The sequence below is a fragment of the Leptonotus elevatus genome, chromosome 18, assembly GCF_054856555.1.
Source record: "Leptonotus elevatus isolate MCC_2025b chromosome 18, RoL_Lele_1.0, whole genome shotgun sequence".
NCBI classification, from domain to species: Eukaryota; Metazoa; Chordata; class Actinopteri; order Syngnathiformes; family Syngnathidae; genus Leptonotus; species Leptonotus elevatus.
Window position 1 is genome coordinate 14,075,379 of NC_141256.1, and position 22,952 is coordinate 14,098,330.

Consider the following 22,952-nt stretch of genomic DNA (forward strand, 5'->3'; position numbering starts at 1 on the left):
CTTCCGATTTTGACAGTTAGCAGTAAAGTCGTTTCCGGTTAGTTTCCGGCTCCACTCAAAATGAACGACCAAAAACTCGAACGCGTTTGCAGGGGTAACATACAATCGTAAAATAATAATAATAATAATAATTAAAAACAAAGAAAGCTTGACGTCCTTTAACCCGGGAAACGGCGATCCGTCGTCACTAAAATTAATGTGGACGTCTGTACGTCAACCTCTGAAAAAATAAAACGATTGCCCTTCTTATCTTTTGTAAATCTTGACGTCCCAAAAAATAAATACATTTAGAATTAAGTTAAAATACAACTTAATAAAGAAGGTCGAAGTGGGCATGAGTTTTGGTGATGACGAGATTAATCAGGATTTTTTTTTTTTATTCAAATTTACACAATATTTAACTGCCCACACTTTAACTGTCAGGAAAATAAGTAAATATAATATGAGGGATCCTTTTATGTTCCTTCAGGTACTCCAGCTTCCGCCCACTTCCCCAAAACATCCATGTTAGGTTCATACAAAAAAAAAAGTGTGAAATGTAAACTAAAAAATATATATATAAATGAACAAAGTTTAAAGTTAAAGGCCCTTGAACAGGCCTGTTTATAGTGGTCTCTATTGGAGGAAAACTCACAAGTGACCTCATCCCCTCCTTCAGAGAATCATTATCATGTTTTGTTTGCACACGCCTTCAGTGCGCTTTACTTCACCTATTAAATAAGGCCACGGTAAGCTTTAAATCCCAAACCGCAAAGCGAGTGGAGAATGTGTGTAGAAAAATAGCGTGTAGAAAAATGTGTGGCAAATTCAATTTATTGCACTAATTATAATCCGTCAAGGGGAAATCATGTTATGTTCTAGTATATATTTTTGTTGCACTGAGGAGAGAGGCCAGAGCAGTAGGTAAACAATCCGGCACCTCATGAGCTACAATTGAGAGGGTGCATCAGTGCCTTGCTCAAGTGCAGAGTTGAACCACCAGCCCACCAAATATTCTTTTTAAAAACGGTTTATACGAAGACCAGATGAGGGCAGCATTGCTCTATTCTTGTCGCAATTGTTACATAGTTTCAGAGTTGCTTATTGACTCATTTGTTAACACGACAGCGTAGGAGTTTGTTTGCACAGTTTGTCTCTATTTGCGCTAAAGAAAAATGTAACTGTATTTGTACTTGTCATCATACATTTATGTATATTTAAAGATGTGTATACAGAGGATTCTTGAGACATGCCTTCACTCAGGCAAGGCATGACGAGACGATCTCACAACACGCAGGCAACGACTCGTCTGCTTGGGGGGGGGGGGGGTGCTTAAATAGTTTTGTGTAGTGTTTGTGTGCACATGTTGAATGATTGCCTCTTAAACGTAGCGTATTTGTAATCTGAAAACACTTTTAATGACAAATGAAAACATCCTGATTGAAAAGGTGCACATACAAGTTTTAAATTTACTTGGAAGTCTACATCACCCCCCCCCCCCAATATTATAATTGCAAGTGCTTTACATTTTGGATGAAAAGCTGTAAAAGTGATTCTCAGCTGGTGAATCGCGGACCAATTTTGGGTGGATCGCGGACAGATAGTAAAACATTACACGTAGGCCCATTTGTAGTTGTTTACAGTGTTAAAGTGATCCGGTGTCAAACTTCATTCAACTACAGAGGAACAATTTATGCCGACAGAACATAACATTAAACCACACCTAATATGCAATTAGTCTGGATTCTGGCCTGTTTTACTGCAGCTTCACCTCCCTCCTCCCCTTCTGTCCTGCCTGGTTCGCATGTACCACTTATCTGCTCTTTCTACAAGCAAAGAGGAAAATATATTTAAAATCACATTTTAGATGAAAAAAAAACCCCAATTTATTTAAAGGCCAATGGACAAACTCCTAAAAGGCAGTCTGTGAGACTTACTATGTAATATATACTTCGGTGAGATGTTCAGGAAGTAAACCTCAGTTTTTTTTTACCCAAGAAAAAGCAATTATTTTTACAATATCTGTTAAAAAAAAGAAAATTTTAAAAAGTTAGTAGTTTAGTAGGAAACCCACTATAGCGAGAAAAAAAGATCCCGGCATTTGATTGTAAGGCCAGTGGACGCACACAAATGTTTTGACTTTCTCCGAAATGGTCTCCATCACATGACTTCCATGTTCTCTGTGGTCTTTGTTATCAGCCACATTGCACACACAAAACTGATTAAATGAGCTCAACTGTGTGAACATTGTGAGGGAAATTCAGCGTGATCCGCATAAATAAAACAGCACAATGAGGGGAAAACATTTGCATTAAATTCAGAGCATGCCAAATCATTAGAAGAGAATGATAAAGTGCGTAGCCTACATTTGTTTATTTAGGCTAAAGCTAAGCTAACAAATGTGTAGGCTACACAGACGGTTGACTTTCGTGTTCTCCGTCCATTAGCTGTATTCATTTCACTTTTATTAAGTTGTTATTTTCAATGTATTTGTACACTTCTAAGGCAGTAAACATTTGTGAACTGAGTTTAAAATGGCTAAATACAGTAGGCTATGTGTCGCTAACAAAGATACTAAGGCTAAATGCTAACAACAAGATGCCATTTCCCTTCCTGTTCCCTATCCATTACTGTATGCAAATTATGTTATCTTCAAAGGATAATTAGTTTAATTGTAGCTAAATGTTACACTTAGTGACAGTTAGTAATTTGTACATTAGTTAAAGCGCGTGTTTAGTGAGGCTTAAGACACACGCCTACCGGTAATTAAAAGGACAGATGTTGCACTCCTTAACTTTTCATTTATGAAAAATTTTCAGCACCGGAATTTTACTTTCGCTGTATTATAAGTTGAGTGAGTTCAGTTGAGTTTTACGGATGCATGATAGTTAGGAAAGTTACAAAAAAAATGCTCAAACATTGCCTAAAATGTGTTTGGATGTTGAAATTTTGAGCCAGGAACTGATTCATTCCATTTAAATGATTTCACATTAAGACAAGTGTTTTGAAATTAAACATTTTGTTTATTACCAAATATCATCATATAGGGTTTGCTGTTGACAGTAGGGCAAGTCCACATTCGCAGCCTGAGCTCCTCCCTACAGGTGTGAACTGCCACTTTGGATAAACTGTACATATAGGTTAACTTTTAACCTTTTCTTTCAGTTCCTGTTATTGGTTTGCGGCCTCATCCTTCCGTCCACTGCCCTAAAAAAACAAAAACAACTTCCTGAGTTCTTGAAACTCTCTTCAAGGGGATCTTTTGCCGAAACCTCTCGGGGGCAGTTGTTGTGGTGCGCACAAAGAACAAGGTCAGAATATGCTATGTGTTTAAAGCATGGAATATTTTACGAACTGCTGAGGAGCTGCAGGGTGAGGGTTAATGGCATTAAAGCATAATGAAGCTATCAGCCAGTGATTTGGAGGTTAAACGTCTGACGGAGTTTGCGCGTAATTATATGAGTTGCTTGAGTTGGCTTCGATGTCAGCACGTCAGTCAAAGATGTCTCGGGGCAAAACAAGGCGGGCGAGGCAAAGGAATGAAAGATTTAAGATAAAACTGACAACTGTGAGATCAAATCCGTTTCGCTTGGATGACAAAAAGGAGTCAGTTCAAGTAGAAAGTGTAAATCCTCGATACCAGCTCGTTACTGGTACGTAAAAACGTCAACTGCTTGAAATGGGTGCGTAACTAAAAACAGCAGCACCATGTCATCATTTGTCACCAGTGAAACTGAATCACATTTGAGTTGATGAAGTGACCGAATGATCAACTTAACGCTGACTCAGCTGAGTCATAACAACTGATGACGTCAATTGAGGGTCAAAGAGAAACACTTTACGATAAACTCTGATATTGGGAAAAAATGTTGTGATGTGAATGAATGTTGTAATCTTACGAGAATATATTTAAAAAGTTGTATGGTGACAAAAGGACATGTTTGAAAAAAAAAAAACTTTTTCAGAAAGTCTTTTTTATCAGTGATAAGATTTTTTTTTTTTATAAAAAAATTAAAAAGCCATGTTAGGAAAAAAATCTAGTTGTTTTTTTTACTTTTTAAAATGTTAGAAAATAATGTAATAGTGCGCCTGCGGTTGTTAACACCACACAAATATTAAGTCCTACAACAGAAAGCTATAGAAAAAAAAATATGGAACCAAAACGCTTTACTTTGGCAACCGGCAACCAGTCAAACATTACGATGCACTTCAATAAACAGTCAGCTTTATCTTTATAGGCCATAAATGTGCCTCGTAGTGGTTTGTCACTTTCGCAGACCGTTGAGTTTTACAAGGATCCTGGCGCGCCTTGATCCTCTGCCATTCGTGGACAAATAAAGTGTCGCCTGAAGAGAAAGGGTTCAAAAGTCAGCTCCAATGTAAACAGATAGAAATATTAAGTTAAAAAAGAAACATGACGTATGCGAGCGCAGGCGCAGATCTTTGTGTTTAGTGGACGAGTCAACCATTTGATTTTTTTTTTAAGGGGCAAAAACAGATTTAAGTTTTAAGGCCTTATCATCCAGTCCTCGAAGTGAACGTCTGGGTCAAGCCTGTTGTGTCTTTCGTCTGTCTGACGGCAGAAAGTTTGCCATCGAATGAGCTGTCCGGACTTGTCGAGTCAGGAGGCATGCGGGAACCCTTTTCCACTACCTCCCCTCTTCCCTAAGGAGCACCGCATTCCTCGCAGCTTCTCCTTCCGCATTGGCAGGGACGTAAATCAGCAGCCCCCCCCCCCCCCCCGTTAATTCCCAGGCACCCTAAGCAAATCCCACAGTGGCAGCTCAAGCTCAGTAAGTGACGCTGAGGGGGGTACACCGACGGGCCACGCTGGAGAAACTACTGTAAAAACGCCTATGAAGACTCCAAATGGGAGTTCCGCGAGCTTTTCCAGTGGAGGCATTGGGAAGCTTGTCACTCATGAGAAAATATCTCAGCTCCATGCGAGCTTGTGGGACCGAACGAAGCAGCCCTCGGAATAGCTCGGCAGATAGTTCTCACACTTGGTGCCAAGGAGATTTGCAGGATGTCTGCGGCTCGCCTGTCAAGCACGTCCCATAAGCACGTCGGCATGGACGTCGTCCGTAGGCACGTCCAGTGCTGACGTTGAGCCATCCCACTGCAGGCCGTGCACGCTGGGCCCCGGGTGACTCACCTCCCGGGGCTATAAGGAGGAGCCTTGACTGCCGCGCAGAAACCAGTTACGCCACTCTCCCGCTGCGAATCACTTCCAGAGCTGGAGCTCGCTGGCGTGAACAGAAGCAAAACAAGCAGGACCCCCCCCTCCCCCCCCTCGACCTGCCAAGGACCCTGCGTCCGCCGGGAACCCCGCAGAACACCAGGAACCCCCTCTTGCTAAAATCTTTGGCGCGCATTCTACTGAAGGAACCAGTCGGACAGGATTCTGGGGTTTGAAAATAAGGATTTGTTGGTTTTTTTTTACTTGATGCCCAACGGGTTCAGTCTCTATAATCGGTACGCCACTACCCACTTTTGAGGACGAGCAAGCTGCAAGAAATAAAATCAGGGCAGGCAAAATTGTCTTGGACTTGGCCCACCCCCCCCCTGGACACAACCTTTTCCAGCTCTTTTCCCCAGGTAGGCAATATGGGATCATCCGCAGCAACACCAGCAGACGGTTCTCCGTGCTCTTAACTTCTTAAATTGTTGACTCAAATTCTCTGTCACTCTGCATTATTTGCACAATTGCTATAGCTTGGTATTACCGCACTATTGCACACACGCATATTGCTAATGACTCTCTGTGCTCGACCTTAACTTTTGAGTTAAACTCGTTCCGCGAGCAAGCTCGTAACTTAATTGAGCTCAAATCCAATCAGTTTTTACCTTCACCGTTGATTTTCTATGAATTCGGTCCAGACTGCTCACAAAAACACCAGCAATTTTTTTGTTGCGTCTTTTTTCTATAACAAAAAAAAAATAGCACCGTCTGTTGTATTTATCTGCGAGACATCAGTTTCTCTTGGAGCGGCTGATCAGATGACCTCAGGCACCAGGCGGGGGGGGGGGGGGGGGGTGAAGGAATAGAGTAGCTCAGAGAGGTACAGCGGGGGCAAGACCGTTTAATTAATGGTTTAAAATTAAAACAAATGAATTCATCTTTAAAAGGTACAATGCGCAACTAGCCAGAGCAGGGAGGCCACAATCAGAGTTATGTGGCCCTTCTTACATACTCCGGTTAAGGAGGTGAGCTGGCTGACTCCAAAATCAAGTTCCTCATCCAATGGAGATGTAATAAAGGTATGAGTTTCTAAGTGCTCTTGTGCAGGAAAAGGGCCTCACCTTTGCCAGCTGTCTAAAGAAGAGTGGCGCAAAAAAAAAAACGGCGGATTCTTATTTTCGTATATCAGAGCAAGGCACTGAAAGGGCTACTTAGTCAATCGGTCTCCAACGAGCTGGGGAATTGCGGAGTGACCATTTGATAGCAGAAATGTGATCTAAACTAGCCTTGATCTAACTTTAACCTGCTCAGACCATGTCTAACACCGGCACAGGGTAGATAGCTAGATTCATAAATATATGAACAGCGGGCATCAAATCCTCTAAATCACATGAACGATCAGAAGTGGTGGGGTGGGGCATGGGGGGGGGGTCTCCAAGTACCCATCTCACGAAGCAGATGTGCTTCCGCAATGTCAAGACTCTAGTATGTGACTAATGCGCCAGAAAAGAGCCACTTTGATTGGCTATAATATAAAATATAATTGGCGGAATTCAGCTGTGACCACTCCCACAGCGGCACACTTACAGTCGAGTCAAGGTGCAAGTGCAGCAGAGATGGCGACTTCGGGTCCAGAAAGTAAAAACCCTGCCACAGTTTGGCTTTAGCTTCAAGTGCTCAACCGGCAGGTAAACCAGATCATTACGAGAAGCAGGGTTTTTACTTCCTTGACCTGGTTTTTCCTATCTCTCGACTGCACTCTTTTTTTTGCTATCATACTCGAGTTTGACAAATTCCTTACACGCTTCCTCCCCCCCCCCCCCCCCCCCCCCAAGGACCCTCCGGCTACCCACATGGCAAACGGTTCCATATACCAGCTCATCGAGGACTGCGAGGCCACGCACAAGGGCCTCTACAAGTTCTACGCCGCCGTCATGATCGTCATCGTCCTGCTGGCTCTGCCTCTCAACATGTCGGTCCTGCACCTCTTCATCTTCAAGCTGAAGTTCTGGAAGTCCAACAGCAACAACGTCTTCCTGTTCAACCTGGTGCTGGCCGACATGCTGCTGCTCTTCAGCCTGCCCATCAAGTCGTACAACTACATCCAGGGCGAGCGGCGCAACAGCAACGACGCCGTGTGCAAGGCCATGCTCTTCATGCTCTTCCTCAACCGGGGCGCCAGCATCGCCTTCCTCACCGTCACGTCCATCGACCGCTACTTCAACGTGGTGCACCCGGGCCGCAAGAACCTGCTGAAGGCCCTCAAGAAGTCGCCGCACATCTCCATCTTCATCTGGCTGCTGCTGCTGCCACTCACCATTCCCACCATGCTCAAGAACTTTGACTGCTGCAATAGCCACAAGAGCGACGGCAACCAGGAGGACACCTTGATCAAGGTACGGCGAACCCGGGGACATTTGCCCTGTAGAGATACCGTGGGGATTTTGTGTTAAAAGTCGGCGACGTAAAAGATAAAACTACGACACAGCAGGGGAAGACTTTACTGGGCCTTGGAGCAAACGTGTTCAGAAAACCGTCTCACTGGCTCCATGCTTGACGTGTGGTGCCAGTCTATTAATAAAACTGTTAGCTCAGTGGTTAGCACTGTGGCCTCATGGGAAGAAGGCTTACATGGGATCTCGGCTGCTACTCTGGCTTCCTGCCGCGGTCCAAAAACGCGCATGCACTGATTGAGCTCAATGGCTTTCTGTGTTTACCAAAAAAAAAAATCTTTAATATTTACAAGAACAAATATGTTGAGTATGTTGAAGACTCTAAATTGTCTTTGGTGTATATAGAAATGTACATTAGGTACACTGAAGACTGTAAATTGTCTTCAGGGTTTATAAAAATGTCCGTTAGTCCAAACTGATTTCAATATTCAGAAAAGCACATACTGTATGTTGTGTATACTGAGACTCTAAATTGTATTTCATAAATTAAAGTTAGGTTTGTGGAACCCTCTAAATCGTTTAACATATACTAATTAAATAATAAATTATCTTTGATATTTACAAGTATGCTCCTTCAAGACCGTTAATTGTATTTGATCCATCTCTGACATGAGTGAAGTTGATCGTGTGGAAGGTCAGCTGACGAGAGAGAAAAAAAAGTATATGTAGCGCTATCTTAGCATTGCTGCTCACACACACACACACAATGCAAGACTAAGGCTAAACAAAATACAAGTACAAAATAAAGTGAATAATTAACCTGAGATCGTCGTCTGTGAGCAGTTATATTATTAAACATAATAGAACACAAGAAGAGCTTGAGACTTTTTCCTATGAGGTAGTTTAAGTATTTTACTGTTAATTTAAAAAAAAAAATGGCTGAAAAGTGCATCAGTGACTTTGGCTCTCCTTTCCCACATGCAATGGCATTACAGTAAGTAAAAACGATGGCTAGATAGTAGAACCTCAACAGTATGAATTGTTTTTTTAGATTGACGGAGATTCCGATATTTAGCTGAATATAATTCCGATAACTGATTAATTGGTCGAATAAAAAAATAAAATAATGTAATGGTTAAAATAACATATTTTTTGGTACATTGATGCTTATAACAATTAAAGATATGAATGACAGGCAGAACGAACATTTGGCTGTTGTACAATACATAGAATGCCAAAAGATGTTAAACTTTACAACAGAGAGGATTTATTTATTTATTTTTTGGGGGGAGGTGACAGGATTACATTCATTATTGTTGTCTTTTTTTTCAATGTATTCAGGTGTAAAAAAAAAAATCAATAAAAATAAAAAACAGTAAAAAAAACAAAATTTTTTGCTGATTTTAAAAGAGCTAATATTGGTTAATTAATTCAGCTTGGCTGAGAGCCCATGTAACGACCAATCACGGCTCACTTATTTTCTGAAACTCAGCTGTGAACTTTAAATGAACTAAAAATGAACGCACTAATTCTGACACCCCTAATAAAAACGAGTGGATGATATTCCACAAATGTGTTTCGACTAGTGGGGGCACATAATATTGCAAAGAAAATCTTTGGGTAAGCGTCCACTTTGATGTTGCATTTTGAGGGGGCTTCACTTTCCTTTTTTGTGTCATTGCCATGTGTCAGGACGTGGTGGACAGCTTACGAGAAGTGGTCTTCTTCACGCAAATCCTCATCCCCTTCACCATCCTGGTCTACTGCACCGTGCACATCGTCAACCGCCTGCGCAAGAAGACGGTGGGCGACAAGACAAAGCTGCGGCGCGCCGTCTTCCTGGTCACCTCGGTCATGGTGGTCTTCTCGCTCTGCTTCCTGCCGTGCACCATCGCCCGGGTGGTGCTGCTGGTGGCCCGCGTGCAGGAGTGGCATGAGTCGTACCAGGACAAGGCCACCGTGGCCTTCGACGGCCTGATGGTTCTGTCCTACTTGGACTGTCTGCTGGACCCGCTGGTCTACTGCTTCTGCAGCACCAAGTTCAAGGCGCTCTACTTGTCCAACTATTTTCCTTTCTTGCTGAAGGAAGGCCCGCTGCCGATGGACAGCTCCACGGGGAACACCACGTCCAACCCCAAACGCAACAACGTCATCTGAGGGGCGATACTGGACCTCGTTCGTTAGCTGGGACTCCATGAAATCAACAATACAAAGACCTCAGTTTTTTGTTTATGTTTGTTTTTTAAGAATTAAAGTGTGTTCAGTTGCACGGCGGACAAAAGGTCCGACATTCCGGATTTAAAGAGGACACATTTTCGTGGTTTTCAAAACCAATCACTGACTGACTGAATGAAAATATGTTCTTCAAAAATGTATAAGATTAGGGTGAATGTGATTTTGAAAATTAAATGTACCTTATCACGAGGTGTTCTACAAAACTATTTTTTTGTAAATAAATGAAGTTTGTGTCTCCAGGGGCTAATTTTCAATTTAAGTCCATTTTTCCCACTTCATTATAAAAAACGGTTATGCTCCTGTCCATTGTAAAAATACCAAACCTGACATAAACAACAATTTTTGTACAAATGCGTCATCTAGTTCAACCAAAAAACTAAAAAAAGTCTCGCCGGAAATAAAAATCTTGTTTTTTCAAGTGCATCATACACAACAAAAATAGAAACCGTACCTCAAATAAACAACTTTTTTCTGAGTGTGTCATCCAATACCAAAAAAAAGCCTCACTTCTAATAAGTACCGTCTTTTTCCTAAGTTTGTCATCCACAACCGAAAATAAAGACCGCTCCTCAAATAACGTGGCTCTCATGGCACTTTCCTTATGAATAAATTCTAAACAGCCCTAAACCTATGTGAGCATTTTTTTCCATTAGATATTAATTGATGGAGTAGCTAATGACGTGTCCAGTGTGGTAATGAGGAAGTAGAAACATGCTCTCGTGTTTGACACGCATGACGAAATAATCAGAAATCCTACATGACTTCACAATGTGTGTTGCGTAACATGTGAAGGTCCTTACGGGAAGATGCCGATTATTCATGTCACTTTGTCATTGCTGATTTCCGTAAAGGCTTAACAGGGGAGGACAGGTTTCATCCACAAGGGAACAAAACGTCAGATGATAAACTGTTGATATCCTACAAAAATTCTGATTGATGAATTAAAAACTATTATGTGTATGTACGGAAGGATTTCCCAGGAAAACAAGACCCAGAGCAATCGTTCACCTGGATTATGTCATCGCCTGATGGTCACATGATGAGTCGTATGAGGTTATCCAGATGGCGAGTGCGCGCATGCCTGTGCATCTAAAAAAAGATGTGAGACAGCATGAGCTGATTTCCATTCATTCATTTGTGTGTCATCGTTTTGTCTACCTTTACAATAACAGTGTGTGTACGTGGCTCATCTATGACACCTCACAACATTGAGATGGAAACAGATGAAAAGCATTTCCAGTAAATGGAGAACTCATAGATAGAGCATCAGAAACAGTTTGCATTAAAAGTATTCCACTCTTATAATACAGATTTTTTTCCCCCACAAAAAACGGCCTTAGTATCTAATTTTTCCTAAGTTTGGCATCTACTATAACAAATGCCAGGCCGAAAAGAAACATCTACTCTTGTCCAAATGCATAATCCAATTCAACTGAAAGCCTCACCTGGAATAAAAAAATGTTTTCAAAGTGCATCATAAGCTTCCAAAAATAAAAGCCTCACCTTAAATAATCACGCCCTTTTTTTTCTAGATGTGTCGTTCACGGAAAAATATAAATGCCCCACTTCAAATAATGTTGATCCAAGTGTGGCATCCACTACAAAAATAAAAGGCTCACTTCAAATAAGCACCTTGTTTTTCCAAGTGCATCATCCATGACAAAAAATAAAAGCCTCACCTCAAATAAGCAACTTCATTTGGTGTATGTCATCCACGAAAAGAAATGCCAAACCTAAATTAATCCTCTACTCTTTTCCAAGTGTGTCATCCAATATATAATGTAAACAAGACAAGGGAGATAAAAATAAATGTCTCATCGCAAGTAACTTTTTTTTTGTATTTTTTTTTTATTAGTGTCATCCTCTACAATAAACACCTCACATCAAATAAACATACCCTTTTCCAAACCTAAATTTGTTATTCCGGGTGCATCAAACAACCGAAAAAATTCAAAGCCTCACCTAAAAACAGCCTCTTCTTTTTAAATGTGACATCATTACAACAAAGGCCAAACCTAAAATAAACATCTGCTCTTGTCCAAGTGTGCTTCCCACTTTACAATACACCTCACCTCAAATAAACTCCATGCTTTTGCAAATCATCGAGTACAATAAATAAACACCTTATATCAAATAAACACATCATTTTCCCAAAGTGTACCATCCACGACATCAATTACCAAACCTGAAACAAACACCTCTACATCATCATCTGAAAAATTTTAAGCCTCACCTCAAATAAGCCCTTTGTTTTTTGTAAGTGCTGCAATAACGAAAATGAAACAAAGCTGTCTTGTTGTATTGTTTTGTGATTCTCGGCCCTGGTGAGACATGTCGGAACACCAGGCAAGGCAGTTTTGGTTCGATGGAGGAGATAAAGCTTGGAATGATGCGTGGGATGTGTCACAGCACGCCAGCTTAAGGTTGATCACTTTTGAAATATAACCAAGTGTTTTCCCCAAAAGAAGTCCTCAGAATTCTAAATGGTGCTTTTTTTTTTTTTTACAAAGCAGCCGATCTCGCTCACCGATCTCGAAGCGTGGCACTCAGACAGGAAGAGGGAGAGATGAGATTGCAAAAACAAGATGCGCGGTTTGTGAGTGGCGCGTACGAGGGCGGAAACGGCAAGACAAAATGTGTTCATCTGCGTCATCTTCTTCTTGTCGCCATGGCAACGTCACAAATCGCCCGTGAAGCCGAGCGAATAACCTGCTGATAAATGATTGCCATCTGAGTCTTCAATCATTGGCCAGGTTTTTATCAAGCAAGGTCATGTAGCAGCAAACAGCCTAACTTCAAACTTTTCTGACATCCTCTTCTAGAGGAAATAAATGCTTCACCTCCAATAAATACATTTTTTTTCAGGGGGCTCATTCACAACTAAATTCGGCACCTCAAACAAAAGCCTACAATTTATTCCCATATGCGTCAGACTCTACGACATCTAATTAATTTCTTACCCCAAAGAAAATCTACAACCTCGGTGTCCACAACAAATAAACACCTCAGTCACAGAATAAATACCTCTTCGCTTCAAATATATCCATTAAAAAAAATACAAACCTCACCTCACATAAATAAAAATTTAAATCAGTCCTAATGTGTAACGAACTACAAATAATGGCTGATGCCAAATTTGATCTTTGACAAAACAAATGCCTCACTTTGAATAAACGCCTCATTTCAAGTGTCTTTCAGTCATAGTCCACGACATTATTGTCTACGACAAATAGCATGCCTCCTTGCAAGCCATGCATTCCAACAAATAAACACCTCACCTCAAATGGACACCGACTGATTCCCAAATGTGTCATCCACTACAACTAATAAATGCCTCACCCCAAACAAAGTCTAAGACCTCAGTGTCTAAGCCGGATAAACAACTCAATGTGAATAAATGCCTCTTTGTTTCAAGTGCCACTGCCACTGCCGCAAACACCTCACCTCAAATAAATGTCTATTGAGCCCAAATCTGTCATCGACTAAAACTAAAAGATGCGACAAACTTTAGGGTCAAGTGCACAAATCAACAACAGCAAATAAAGGCCTCACCTCAAACAAAGACAAGCACCAGAGGGCCAGAGATGTGCTGGTGGGCTAGCAGGAAGCGGGAACATGTGCAGACATGAGTGAGTGTCTGTCACGGACACCTGAGGAATTTCACGGCTCTTTCCAGCAAAGGGCTCGGGAAAAACGCAGTCAACTTGTGATGCATTCATTGATATCAGTGGGAGTTTTTGTGTGGGAAGAAATGGGAGCCAAGAGGATGCAGAGTCAGGGGAGGCCTGACATGAAACCACACCTCCAAGTGTGAAGCCCCTTCTTCTCTCACTAAGTCCGCTTGCGTGGGGAGGACGAGAAGAGGACGGCCCTGGCTCTTATACCTTCGCTCATCTGCCCGACAGCAGTCGCCACCTTTGAGCTCAGCGTTTACGAACAACTGAGCGCTTTCTGGGAATGTGACTCAAGCTTCACCAGACTCTCAGAAGGACGCTGTTAAGTTTTGACGCGAACCAGAACCGCTAGCGGAGACGGACGAGGACGATGGGAACCAACGTGTCGGCCGTGGACAACCATTTGCATCACTGCAACATTAGCAACGCCGTGACGTACAACGTCCTCTCCGGGATCATCGCGGGGCAGTTTTTGCTCGGCCTGCCTCTCAACCTGTCCGTCCTCTACATCTTCATTTTCAGGTACCTCCGCCTCTCACGTTAGTCCACGCGATATTTGACGCACAAAGACTTGCTCTCTCGTGAGCTTTTAAATCTGTGATGGTCAAAGAAATGTTTCACTCGTGGGTGAAAATATCCATTGTGCTTGTCAAACTGCTTAAAAGGAAGAATTTGTCAATCTTGAATGTTAGTTAGTTTGGTCTACAACTTTTAATGCCTCGTCTCAAATAAGTTAGTATGTCATCCACTATAACAAACACCTCAATTTAATATCAATTATTTCCACGTCATCCATGAAAAGAAGTACATGATTTACCTTAAATAAACATCCTTTCTTAAGTGCCTCTTCCACTACATGCCTCCCCTCAAATAATTACCCCCCACGACGAGAAAGAGCTCACTTCAAATAAAAACTTCCTTAGTTTGCTATCTACTATTTTTTTTTTAAATCACCTTGAATTGACATCTGCTCTTTTGCATGTGTCATCCATGAAAATAAATAAACACCTTACCTCAAATAAACACCTCTTTTTAGGAGTATCATCTACATAAATATATGCCTCACCTCACCTAGCATAGAAATTTCCTGCCATCCACAAAAAGAAATAAACACCTCATGTCAAGTCAATGTAGTATGTTCTCTACTATACAAAAAAAACACCTCACCACAATTTTATACGTGTTCTACCCCTCATCCATTACAATCAATAAATGCCTTCACCTAAAAAAAACATCTTTAGAAGTTCATCCTCCACTACAGCAATGTACGTTTCACCTCAAATAAATGTTCCGTGTGCATCATCCACTACTATAAACAGCTATCTGTAAATAAACACCTCCCTAATTGTGTTACATCCTAAGAAATAACTGCCCCCCCCTTCCCCCCATGTGTTTCACATCAAATGGACGTCTCTATCATCCATAACCACAAATAAATGCCCCCACCAGACTTGTCATCAAATATGTCCTCAACTATATCAAATAAATGCTTCACCTCAAATAAACATCGAATTTTTACGTCATCCACTAAAATAACAAAACACCTCACCTCAAGTAGACACGTACTTTTTTTACAAATGTCATCCCCTAAGTCGAACACGTATTGCCTCAAATAAACACCACCTCATTTTCAAGTGCCAACCATTACAACGATTTTAAACCGTCATCCGCTAGAACAAATAAATGCCTTACCACAAGTAAAAAAAAAAATTCCATTGTGTCATTTTTCCATTACGTCAAATAGGAAATGAAGGCCAAAACTGGGTAATAAATACTAAATGATTGTGAGTCTCCTTCTTTCTCCTCCTCCTCCTCCTCGTCCTTACTTTCCTTCTCACCCCTGAAGGTTCAAGTTCTGGAAGAACAAAAGCGTGTTCCTGTTCAACATCGTGGCGGCCGACTTCCTGTTGGTGGCCTGCCTCCCCGCCAAGGTTCACAGCTACCAGCTGGGCCAGAGGCGCAGTCCCAACAACTGGATGTGCAAGGCCATGCTCTTCATGCTCTTCCTCAACCGCGGGGCGAGCATCGCCTTCTTAGTCATCCTGTCCCTGGACCGCTACTTCAACGTGGTGTACCTTGGACGGAGGAACTACGTTAAGGTATCGTTTGTTCGACTTGAGTTATAGCGTACTTTCAAAAACATTTTGGATTCAAATCCGCCTGCCTCCTTTATTATTTATTTACCTCTTGCGGCTTTGTCAAGGTCCTGAAAAAATCTCCGGAAATTTCAGGGGTGATCTGGCTGCTCCTGTTGCCCCTCACCATCCCGACCATGCTCAAAACCTTTGAATGCTGCAACAGCCACGGGCGAGACGACAACGACCTCACGGACACCTTCAGAGAGGTATTGAGCCCGATGAGTTCTCTCAAAAATCGTGCATGCAAAAGAAAAAAAACACACACCCTTTTCCCAAGTGTATCATCCACCACAACAAATTAATGCCTCACCTCAAATAAACGCCTTTTTTTTTTTACCCAAATGTATCTTCCACTACGTCCAAGAAGGCCGTCAACTCAAATAAACCCGCTCATGATTCATCTTCTATAAAAATAAATAAATGCCTTACCTCAAATAAATAAAAAATTCTAAGCGCATAATACTTACATCAAATAAACACCTCCTTTCCCCACTAAATTCGCCATTCATTAAAACAAATAATGGCTTCACCTTAAATGAAACCGTGACTTTCCTTAAACACAGCATCACAGCAAAGTGTGTCATCCACAACAACAAATAGCCTCAACTGGAATAAACACCTCCTTAACCCTCAGTTGTTATTGTGCCGTCTGTGGTTTTCTAAGCGTGTCGTCTGGCGGTGGGTCTTGGCCATAGGTGGTGTTCTTCTCGCAAATCATCATCCCCTTCATCATCCTGCTCTACTGCACGGTGCGCATCGTCCATCGGCTCAAGAAGAAGACGGTGGGGGAGAAGGCCAAACTGAGGCGGGCCATGTGCGTCGTGGTGGCGGTGGCGGTCATCTTCTCCGTCTGCTTCCTGCCGTGCGCCGTCGCCCGAGCGGTGCTGCTATTTGTGCGTCTGAAAGAATGGCAGGAGACAGAGGACGTGGTGGTTCAGGTCTACGACGCGCTCATGGTGCTGTCCTTCATGGACTGCCTGCTGGACCCGATGGTCTACTGTTTTTGCCACTCGGGCTTCAAGGACGCCTACCTGGACGTCTTCTGTCCAACCTTCCTGCACAAGAGACTACGCAAGGCCGAGACCACGACGACTACAACTACTACGACGACGGCGAGGAGTCTCTCTTTGCCAATGGTTGAGAAATTACAAGTATGAACATATAAAAAAATATGTCTTAAAAACAAGAATGGAGGTAATGAAATGAGGAATATATTGATTGACGCAAAATGATCCATCTGCCAATAGAATGGGACAATTTGTCTTGGCAAGATCTCCCCCCGTTGTTAGCATAATGTATCAAAAGTAGTGCACTGTGGTACCTTAAGATGCAAGGGACCCACCCGCCTTACAAGAGTTTTGTGGCATGAGCTGTCATTCCTTTGCAAAAAAGATTAATATTACTACAGTTTATTAAGTCACATTCAGTAGTTGTGCAAGTCTTCTTAGTTTGTGTCTTCATGACTGCCTTATACTGCCCCCAGTGGCCAAGTTATACACATAATGCACAATGAATTATTATGAATTATGTTATGCTGCACAAACTGCTTAATTCTTTACATTCAGTTGAATGTAAATAATGCTTACACAGTATTTTTTATGAGTAAAAGGTTATAGAGTGTTGTTTAAAAAAAAAAAAAAAAAAAAACTTTTTGAGGAACGGATTTATGGCATTTCGGTTCAGTTCAATGGGGAAAGATGATATAAGTACGCCATAGAACAAATAACCACAGTAGCTCAAGGTGTCACTGAATTTATGCTGCCAGCACAAATCGAAGTCAACCAGTAATTAAATGCCATCAAATTGGAGGAATAAAAATTGAGGCCGCAATTTCACTATCATATGCACACAAAATGCTAATTTGTGGCCACTATTTAAGAAGGCTGGGGAATTTGTGATTACTTATGTACATTGAACATTCTATACAAAAGTTGTAATAAACTTGCTAAGTTTAAAATATATATATACTTTTCATGTGGAAAATAAAATGTGTTTGTGTGTCCTAAGTGTACTTGAAGTAGCTAACTTACCATCAAGACGTCTTGTCACGTAGCTTTTTGTTTTCTTATAAAGTATTTTGCGGCTTCCTGTACAGATTGACATGGTCGTTCATGTTTCAGACAGACGTAAAGGAAAATTAATACTTCACTCAAATTCGCTATACAGTATTTTTAGGTGACAAAATTATAGAATTTATGGCCTCGTTTTCCACTCGGACACAAATCAACAGAGCCAATGTTTCTCACTCGGATCAATTTTAGTGCGACACGCATTGGGAAGCAGTACGTTACCATGACAACGACAACAGAAACACGTCAAACCTGTTCCCTTAGCTGGCTTTAAACCTCCTTAAATCTAATCATGTAATCTTTTGTGTTTTGCGTTCCGGCTTGGAGCGGTGATTTATGGATTCTGCGTTAGTTCTTGTCGTAATTGTCACGTACATACTGTACTGTACTGTAATGTAATGTAAGCAGCTTCCCAATAATTCACGATATGTGCCGATTATCATTATGTTGATGACAGCTGTTCAAATTATAGCCACTGTTAAAAAAAAAAAGTTACGTATTAATACACGCAGTTACATTATTTATGAGAGAAGTGAAGCAACAAAACTCAGGAGATGAACTAAGCCGCTTCTCTGTTGCCCTCTGGTGGCCGTAGGTGGTGACACTTAAGACCTCAAGCCTGAGCTGTATTGAGAAAAATGACTTTTAATCTGTCACAAAAATATTTGTGTCTTGAGTACCTTCCCACCTATCAAGTGTCAAGAATTTAACACACTTTTATTTGAAGTAATGAGGCACTTAGTTATGTTAGCCATGATAGCACTATGAAGTTCTGTGGCTGCTTTACTTCTTCTGGACTTGAATGACTCCATCTTCTCCCAGGAACCATGAAATCGCAGGAATATTTAATACTTGAAGCCGAATATTCTGCCATCATTCAGGAGTTGAAGCTGGTGAGCCGCATTTTCCAAGTCAACTATAGTGACTATCGCCCTCTGCTGTCGGCTAAAATTAACACAACTGCTTCTCGCGGTTGATTGCAAATGTCACGTGATCAAAGTGAAAAACCGGTTTGGACTCCCCGTGTCCTGCAAATAACTAGCATAACCATGGCTTGATGTCAAAGTAAAAAACAGCTTGTATCTAAAAAAAAAAACTTGTCGTCAAGTCACTCGTATCTCAAGGCACTACTGCATTATCCTCTCACACTAATGTTTTAGAGCATCAAAAAATCTTTAATTAAATGTTCCAAGAATGCAGATTTGTACAACATATATTCAAGTATTCATTTGTGAAATAAATCTGTGTGATTATACCATTCCCATAAAATGCACCTGATTGAATCTTTTTTGGCATGTGATGATCCTTGGCTGCAATTGGCCGTCTAGGCCTTCTGCTTGATTCCTATTGGACAAGAGACTCCAGTCCCGCCCAGCCCGCAGTAGCCACCCGGGTTCTTGCTGAGGTATTGCTGGTGGTAGTCCTCGGCGTAGTAGAAGGCTTTGCCTTCCGCGATCTCTGTTGTGATGCTTCCGAATCCTCCTTCAGTCAGAACCTGCATGAGCACACGCGGCGACGATCAATTTACATTATGGGATGCAAACTGCCCGGTTACCTCCGCCAAGGAGCCTCTGCCGTCATAATTAGCAAATCAAGTCTTTTCTTGCCACAAACTCGAATCAAAGCAACAAAAGCCCGTAAAAAATGTAACACAACTTTCTCAAGAACGTGAAGAATGTGACACGCGTGAGAGGGTTGACACTTCAAATAATTAAATAAATAACTCAATTAAAGCTTTTAGGAACATTGTGTGTGCGCGCGTGTGTTAGTTTTGCAACTCAAGTGACTTTAGTGGGGGACAGATTTAGGACCCAGATGGTTTGGCAACAGTGTGTGTATATGTGTGTGTGTGTGTGTGTGTGTGTTTGCTATGGGCCAACTGCTCACATGTACACACGCATACACACGCACACAGATGGGAGCGGGAGGGGGAATTGGGGTTGGCGGGGGGTCTGGGCAATCTGGTGAGAAAATAGAAGAAAGCAAATGGAGACGCTCAGCAACATATTTCCTATCAATTTGACATCAAGTCATGACCAAACGATCGTGGAGTGGCAACACAATTGGATCACATTTGCACACACAAAAAAAAAGAAGCACAATGGCACTGATGTAACCGCCACGCTAATCAATCGCCGCAAATAACAATGTGCATACTTTCTGGTATTGATCTCGGGACGCGAGCGCTTCCTCGAGCTGCTGCTGGGCGCAGGTGTAGATCACCGAGCGGTACGACGTACCCACGTCGTTGCCCTGACGCATACCTGAACGCAAGCAACATTTAGATCGTTAAAATAGACAAAACGCATAATTTCCAGTAATGGCGGTAGCTGACAGTACGTCCTGGCAAAACACTATCTATAAAGCTAGATAGTTAAATGGCTACCAGCTATCTAGCTATAAATCTAGCTAGCTAGTAGCATCCATCGAGCTAGCTGGCTAGCTAGCATCCATCTAGCTGGCTAGCTAACATCCATCTAGCTGGCTAGCTAGCATCCATCGAGCTAGCTGGCTAGCTAGCATCCATCTAGCTGGCTAGCTAGCATCCATCTAGCTGGCTAGCTAGCATCCATCTAGCTGGCTAGCTAGCATCCATCTCGCTGGCTAGCTAGCATCCATCTCGCTGGCTAATAAATAAATAAATAAATAGATAGATAGATAGATAGATAGATAGATAGATAGATAGATAGATAGATAGATAGATAGATAGATAGATAGATAGATAGATAGATAGCTTATTGGGTAACACATAGCTTGATAATCCACTATCTAGCTAGCTAGATATTGCATACTGTACCTTGCGTCGGGTTGTGGCTTTCCCAGAAGACCTTGAGCAAATTGGCAAAAGAAATCTGGTTTGGATAAAAGACCACTCGGACCACCTCGGAATGGCCAGTCATGCCTTAACATGAGATCAAAGTTACACTTATGTAACATTAATATGGCATGTTATTGTAAAATATGTGTGCGTTTGTGTGCGCGTGTACCTGTGCACACTTCCTCGTAGGTGGGGTTGGGCGTGTACCCCCCGGCATAGCCCACCTGAGTGGAATAAACGCCTTTCTGGCGCCAAAACTTCCTCTCCGCACCCCAGAAGCAGCCCATCCCTGCGGGACACCACCAAACACACACACACACACAGTCAGCCATGTTGCCGGACCACTTTGAGGGCTGATTGAATCTTATTGCGATATACAGTTAAAGAAAAAAAATCTAAGCAATAAAAAACAAAACAATATTAATATGAAATTCTGAAACACTGCTTACTTACGGTCTGAAGATGTTCGGACCATAACTACTCACCGAAAACGATCATCTCCGTGTCTTCTGGGAACGGCGGTGTGGTTATGTTGCCGTTGACATCATGTTTGGCTGAGGAAGAAAATAGGAACTTTAAAAAATAAATAAATAATTTTCATGCATTTAATGTTTTTAAATGTATTCTTATTCATTTTATTAATTATTTTTCATGTGTATTTTACTTTTTCTCTGTAAAAATATTTAGTTTCTCAAATTAATATTCCTGTTTTGTTTTTGCTCATATTTACTGAGGAAAATACCAAACACACAAAAAGTAGTGACAATAAATGTGTGTGTGTTTGCATGTGCGGCTGTCATCGCCATGAGCTTATCAAAAAACAATCGTGGATGCTTTATGACGCACACACACTACATATTAGTGCTGCTCTATTTCCATTCGGGCCTACGCGTGTGTCAGAATCAGCCAATTGGCGTTGAGCCGCAGTTACGTCACCGTTGACTATCCCTTTTTAAAAGTCTTAACCTGTTCCAAGCCCTCCACACACTGCTCGACTACAGGGGGCGCTGTTAAGGAGTTCTACCTCAAGCAACCTTTTTTTTTTTTTCTCTCCACAACTTATTATATAAACAGCACCAACACCGAATAGGGGAGTCACAAGACAACTTTTCGACACTCGCATTTCGGTTAAACCACGACCTGGCCTTCTTGAATTTTGGCCTGTTTTGCTACCGCTTCTTCCCTTGGTGGCGACGAGCTAATCTGATGGCAGGATTCCGTGTTGCTGTGTGAAAGCTGCACCCAATCGAAGCAACATCCTGCCATGGCTGCGTTCTCGTGTGAGGAGGCAAAGGCGGATAAAAGGATGCTCTTCTGTTCCGGCTCGCATGCCAGTGCACATCTATTCATGGCGCGCCAACACTCAGCGGCGCTACTCGTACTGAAGAGGATGGAGCGCCGCGGTGCCAACGGCAACGGCTGCCAGATTGAAGATGACAGCAGCCTTGTTGTTTCCTGCACACATTCCCCATCTCAAATACTAAAAATAAAAGAGTACACATCCTGCCTAAGCAGATGGACGGACGGACGGACGAACGGGAGGGGAGAGGACAGTCCGCAATGTGGCACGCTCGTGGTCACGTGATGTTACAACAACAATTGGCCAATACCAGTGAATCGTGTCGCTCAATGTCCAACACGATTGTTTTTAATGTCCACAATGTCGACACTCTGGTTTAACCAGACCGAGTGAAAAAACTAGTTTTTCACCCTGCCTCGCCACAACATTTGTCAGATTTTGCTCAAAAGAGGGGGCTATAGGTGGAGATGGGTTAAGTTAAAATATATATATATATATATATATATATATATATATATTGAAACAGAAGAACCAAAGCAATTTTTGATTGTATTCAATCTTTTACAACTTAGCAAACGTCTTCCTTAAAGTGGACCGTTTGCGCGCGCGCATATCCGTCAAAATCGAAACTTTTAAAAACTGTTTTTGCACAATTTAGACATTATTATATTGTTGAATCCTTAATATGTCCACCAACTGCGTCACCGTCAACAAATCGTTGTTGCTTCGCTACAAGCGAGCGAAACTCATGTCGTCATCCCGAAGCTAGCTTGCTAAAGCTACACCGTGCAGTGGAGACTTACCGGCCACTTTGATGGCTTCAGTCCGGCCCTGTAACGCTCTATCCGGGCTTGGAATCACAGTCTTGGAGGCCATGTCTCCCATCCGACTGTTGGCAAAATGTCGCCAAATAAGACTCAGTCTGGAGGCGGAGAACACCATTACGCAAGATAGCCCGGATAGCACCTGACCTACGTAACACCCGGCTGCTTACCCAAGTAACGCTTGTGTAACATCACACGTACCGTTACTTTGCCCAATAACACTCATGACAAGACACAGGAAGACTTAATCGGAGTAAATAAGTGGCTTCTCTCGGGTGAATTATTGACCTCTGTTCTGCTATTGCCGCATCAAAATGACGTCATACGTACAGCATTGCAC

General features: G+C 42.1%; 3 protein-coding genes and 1 long non-coding RNA gene across 6 annotated transcripts; 2 read left to right on the plus strand and 2 right to left on the minus strand.

Annotated features, from left to right (window-relative positions):
* Nucleotides 1-3,145: 3,145 nt before the first annotated feature.
* On the plus strand, nucleotides 3,146-10,030 carry gpr31 (G protein-coupled receptor 31). 2 transcript variants are annotated; one of them, XM_086061508.1, is made up of 3 exons: nucleotides 3,146-3,290; nucleotides 6,997-7,557; nucleotides 9,247-10,030. In XM_086061508.1, the coding sequence occupies exons 2-3, from the start codon at nucleotides 7,015-7,017 to the stop codon at nucleotides 9,709-9,711; spliced, it is 1,008 nt and encodes a 335-aa protein (XP_085917634.1). In that variant the 5' UTR covers nucleotides 3,146-3,290; nucleotides 6,997-7,014; the 3' UTR covers nucleotides 9,712-10,030. The 2 variants fall into 2 exon arrangements, with proteins under 2 accessions (XP_085917634.1, XP_085917633.1); XM_086061507.1 differs by lacking the exon at nucleotides 3,146-3,290 and adding an exon at nucleotides 4,758-5,577.
* Nucleotides 8,799-18,194, minus strand: LOC147158752 (uncharacterized). 2 transcript variants are annotated; one of them, XR_015090922.1, is made up of 4 exons: nucleotides 17,632-18,194; nucleotides 16,221-16,500; nucleotides 10,798-10,878; nucleotides 8,799-9,744 (listed from the first exon to the last, which is right to left on the minus strand). It is a non-coding gene; the product is annotated as an uncharacterized LOC147158752 (long non-coding RNA). The 2 variants fall into 2 exon arrangements; XR_015090921.1 differs by lacking the exons at nucleotides 8,799-9,744; nucleotides 10,798-10,878 and adding exons at nucleotides 14,871-15,538; nucleotides 15,648-15,797.
* Nucleotides 13,526-18,854, plus strand: LOC147158753 (12-(S)-hydroxy-5,8,10,14-eicosatetraenoic acid receptor-like). The gene is made up of 4 exons (XM_086061506.1): nucleotides 13,526-13,985; nucleotides 15,310-15,562; nucleotides 15,667-15,807; nucleotides 16,297-18,854. The coding sequence occupies exons 1-4, from the start codon at nucleotides 13,834-13,836 to the stop codon at nucleotides 16,756-16,758; spliced, it is 1,008 nt and encodes a 335-aa protein (XP_085917632.1). The 5' UTR covers nucleotides 13,526-13,833; the 3' UTR covers nucleotides 16,759-18,854.
* Nucleotides 18,825-22,935, minus strand: msraa (methionine sulfoxide reductase Aa). The gene is made up of 7 exons (XM_086061509.1): nucleotides 22,783-22,935; nucleotides 22,592-22,710; nucleotides 20,974-21,042; nucleotides 20,658-20,777; nucleotides 20,468-20,572; nucleotides 19,828-19,934; nucleotides 18,825-19,165 (listed from the first exon to the last, which is right to left on the minus strand). The coding sequence occupies exons 1-7, from the start codon at nucleotides 22,836-22,838 to the stop codon at nucleotides 18,995-18,997; spliced, it is 747 nt and encodes a 248-aa protein (XP_085917635.1). The 5' UTR covers nucleotides 22,839-22,935; the 3' UTR covers nucleotides 18,825-18,994.
* Between the last annotated feature and the right edge of the window lie 17 nt (nucleotides 22,936-22,952).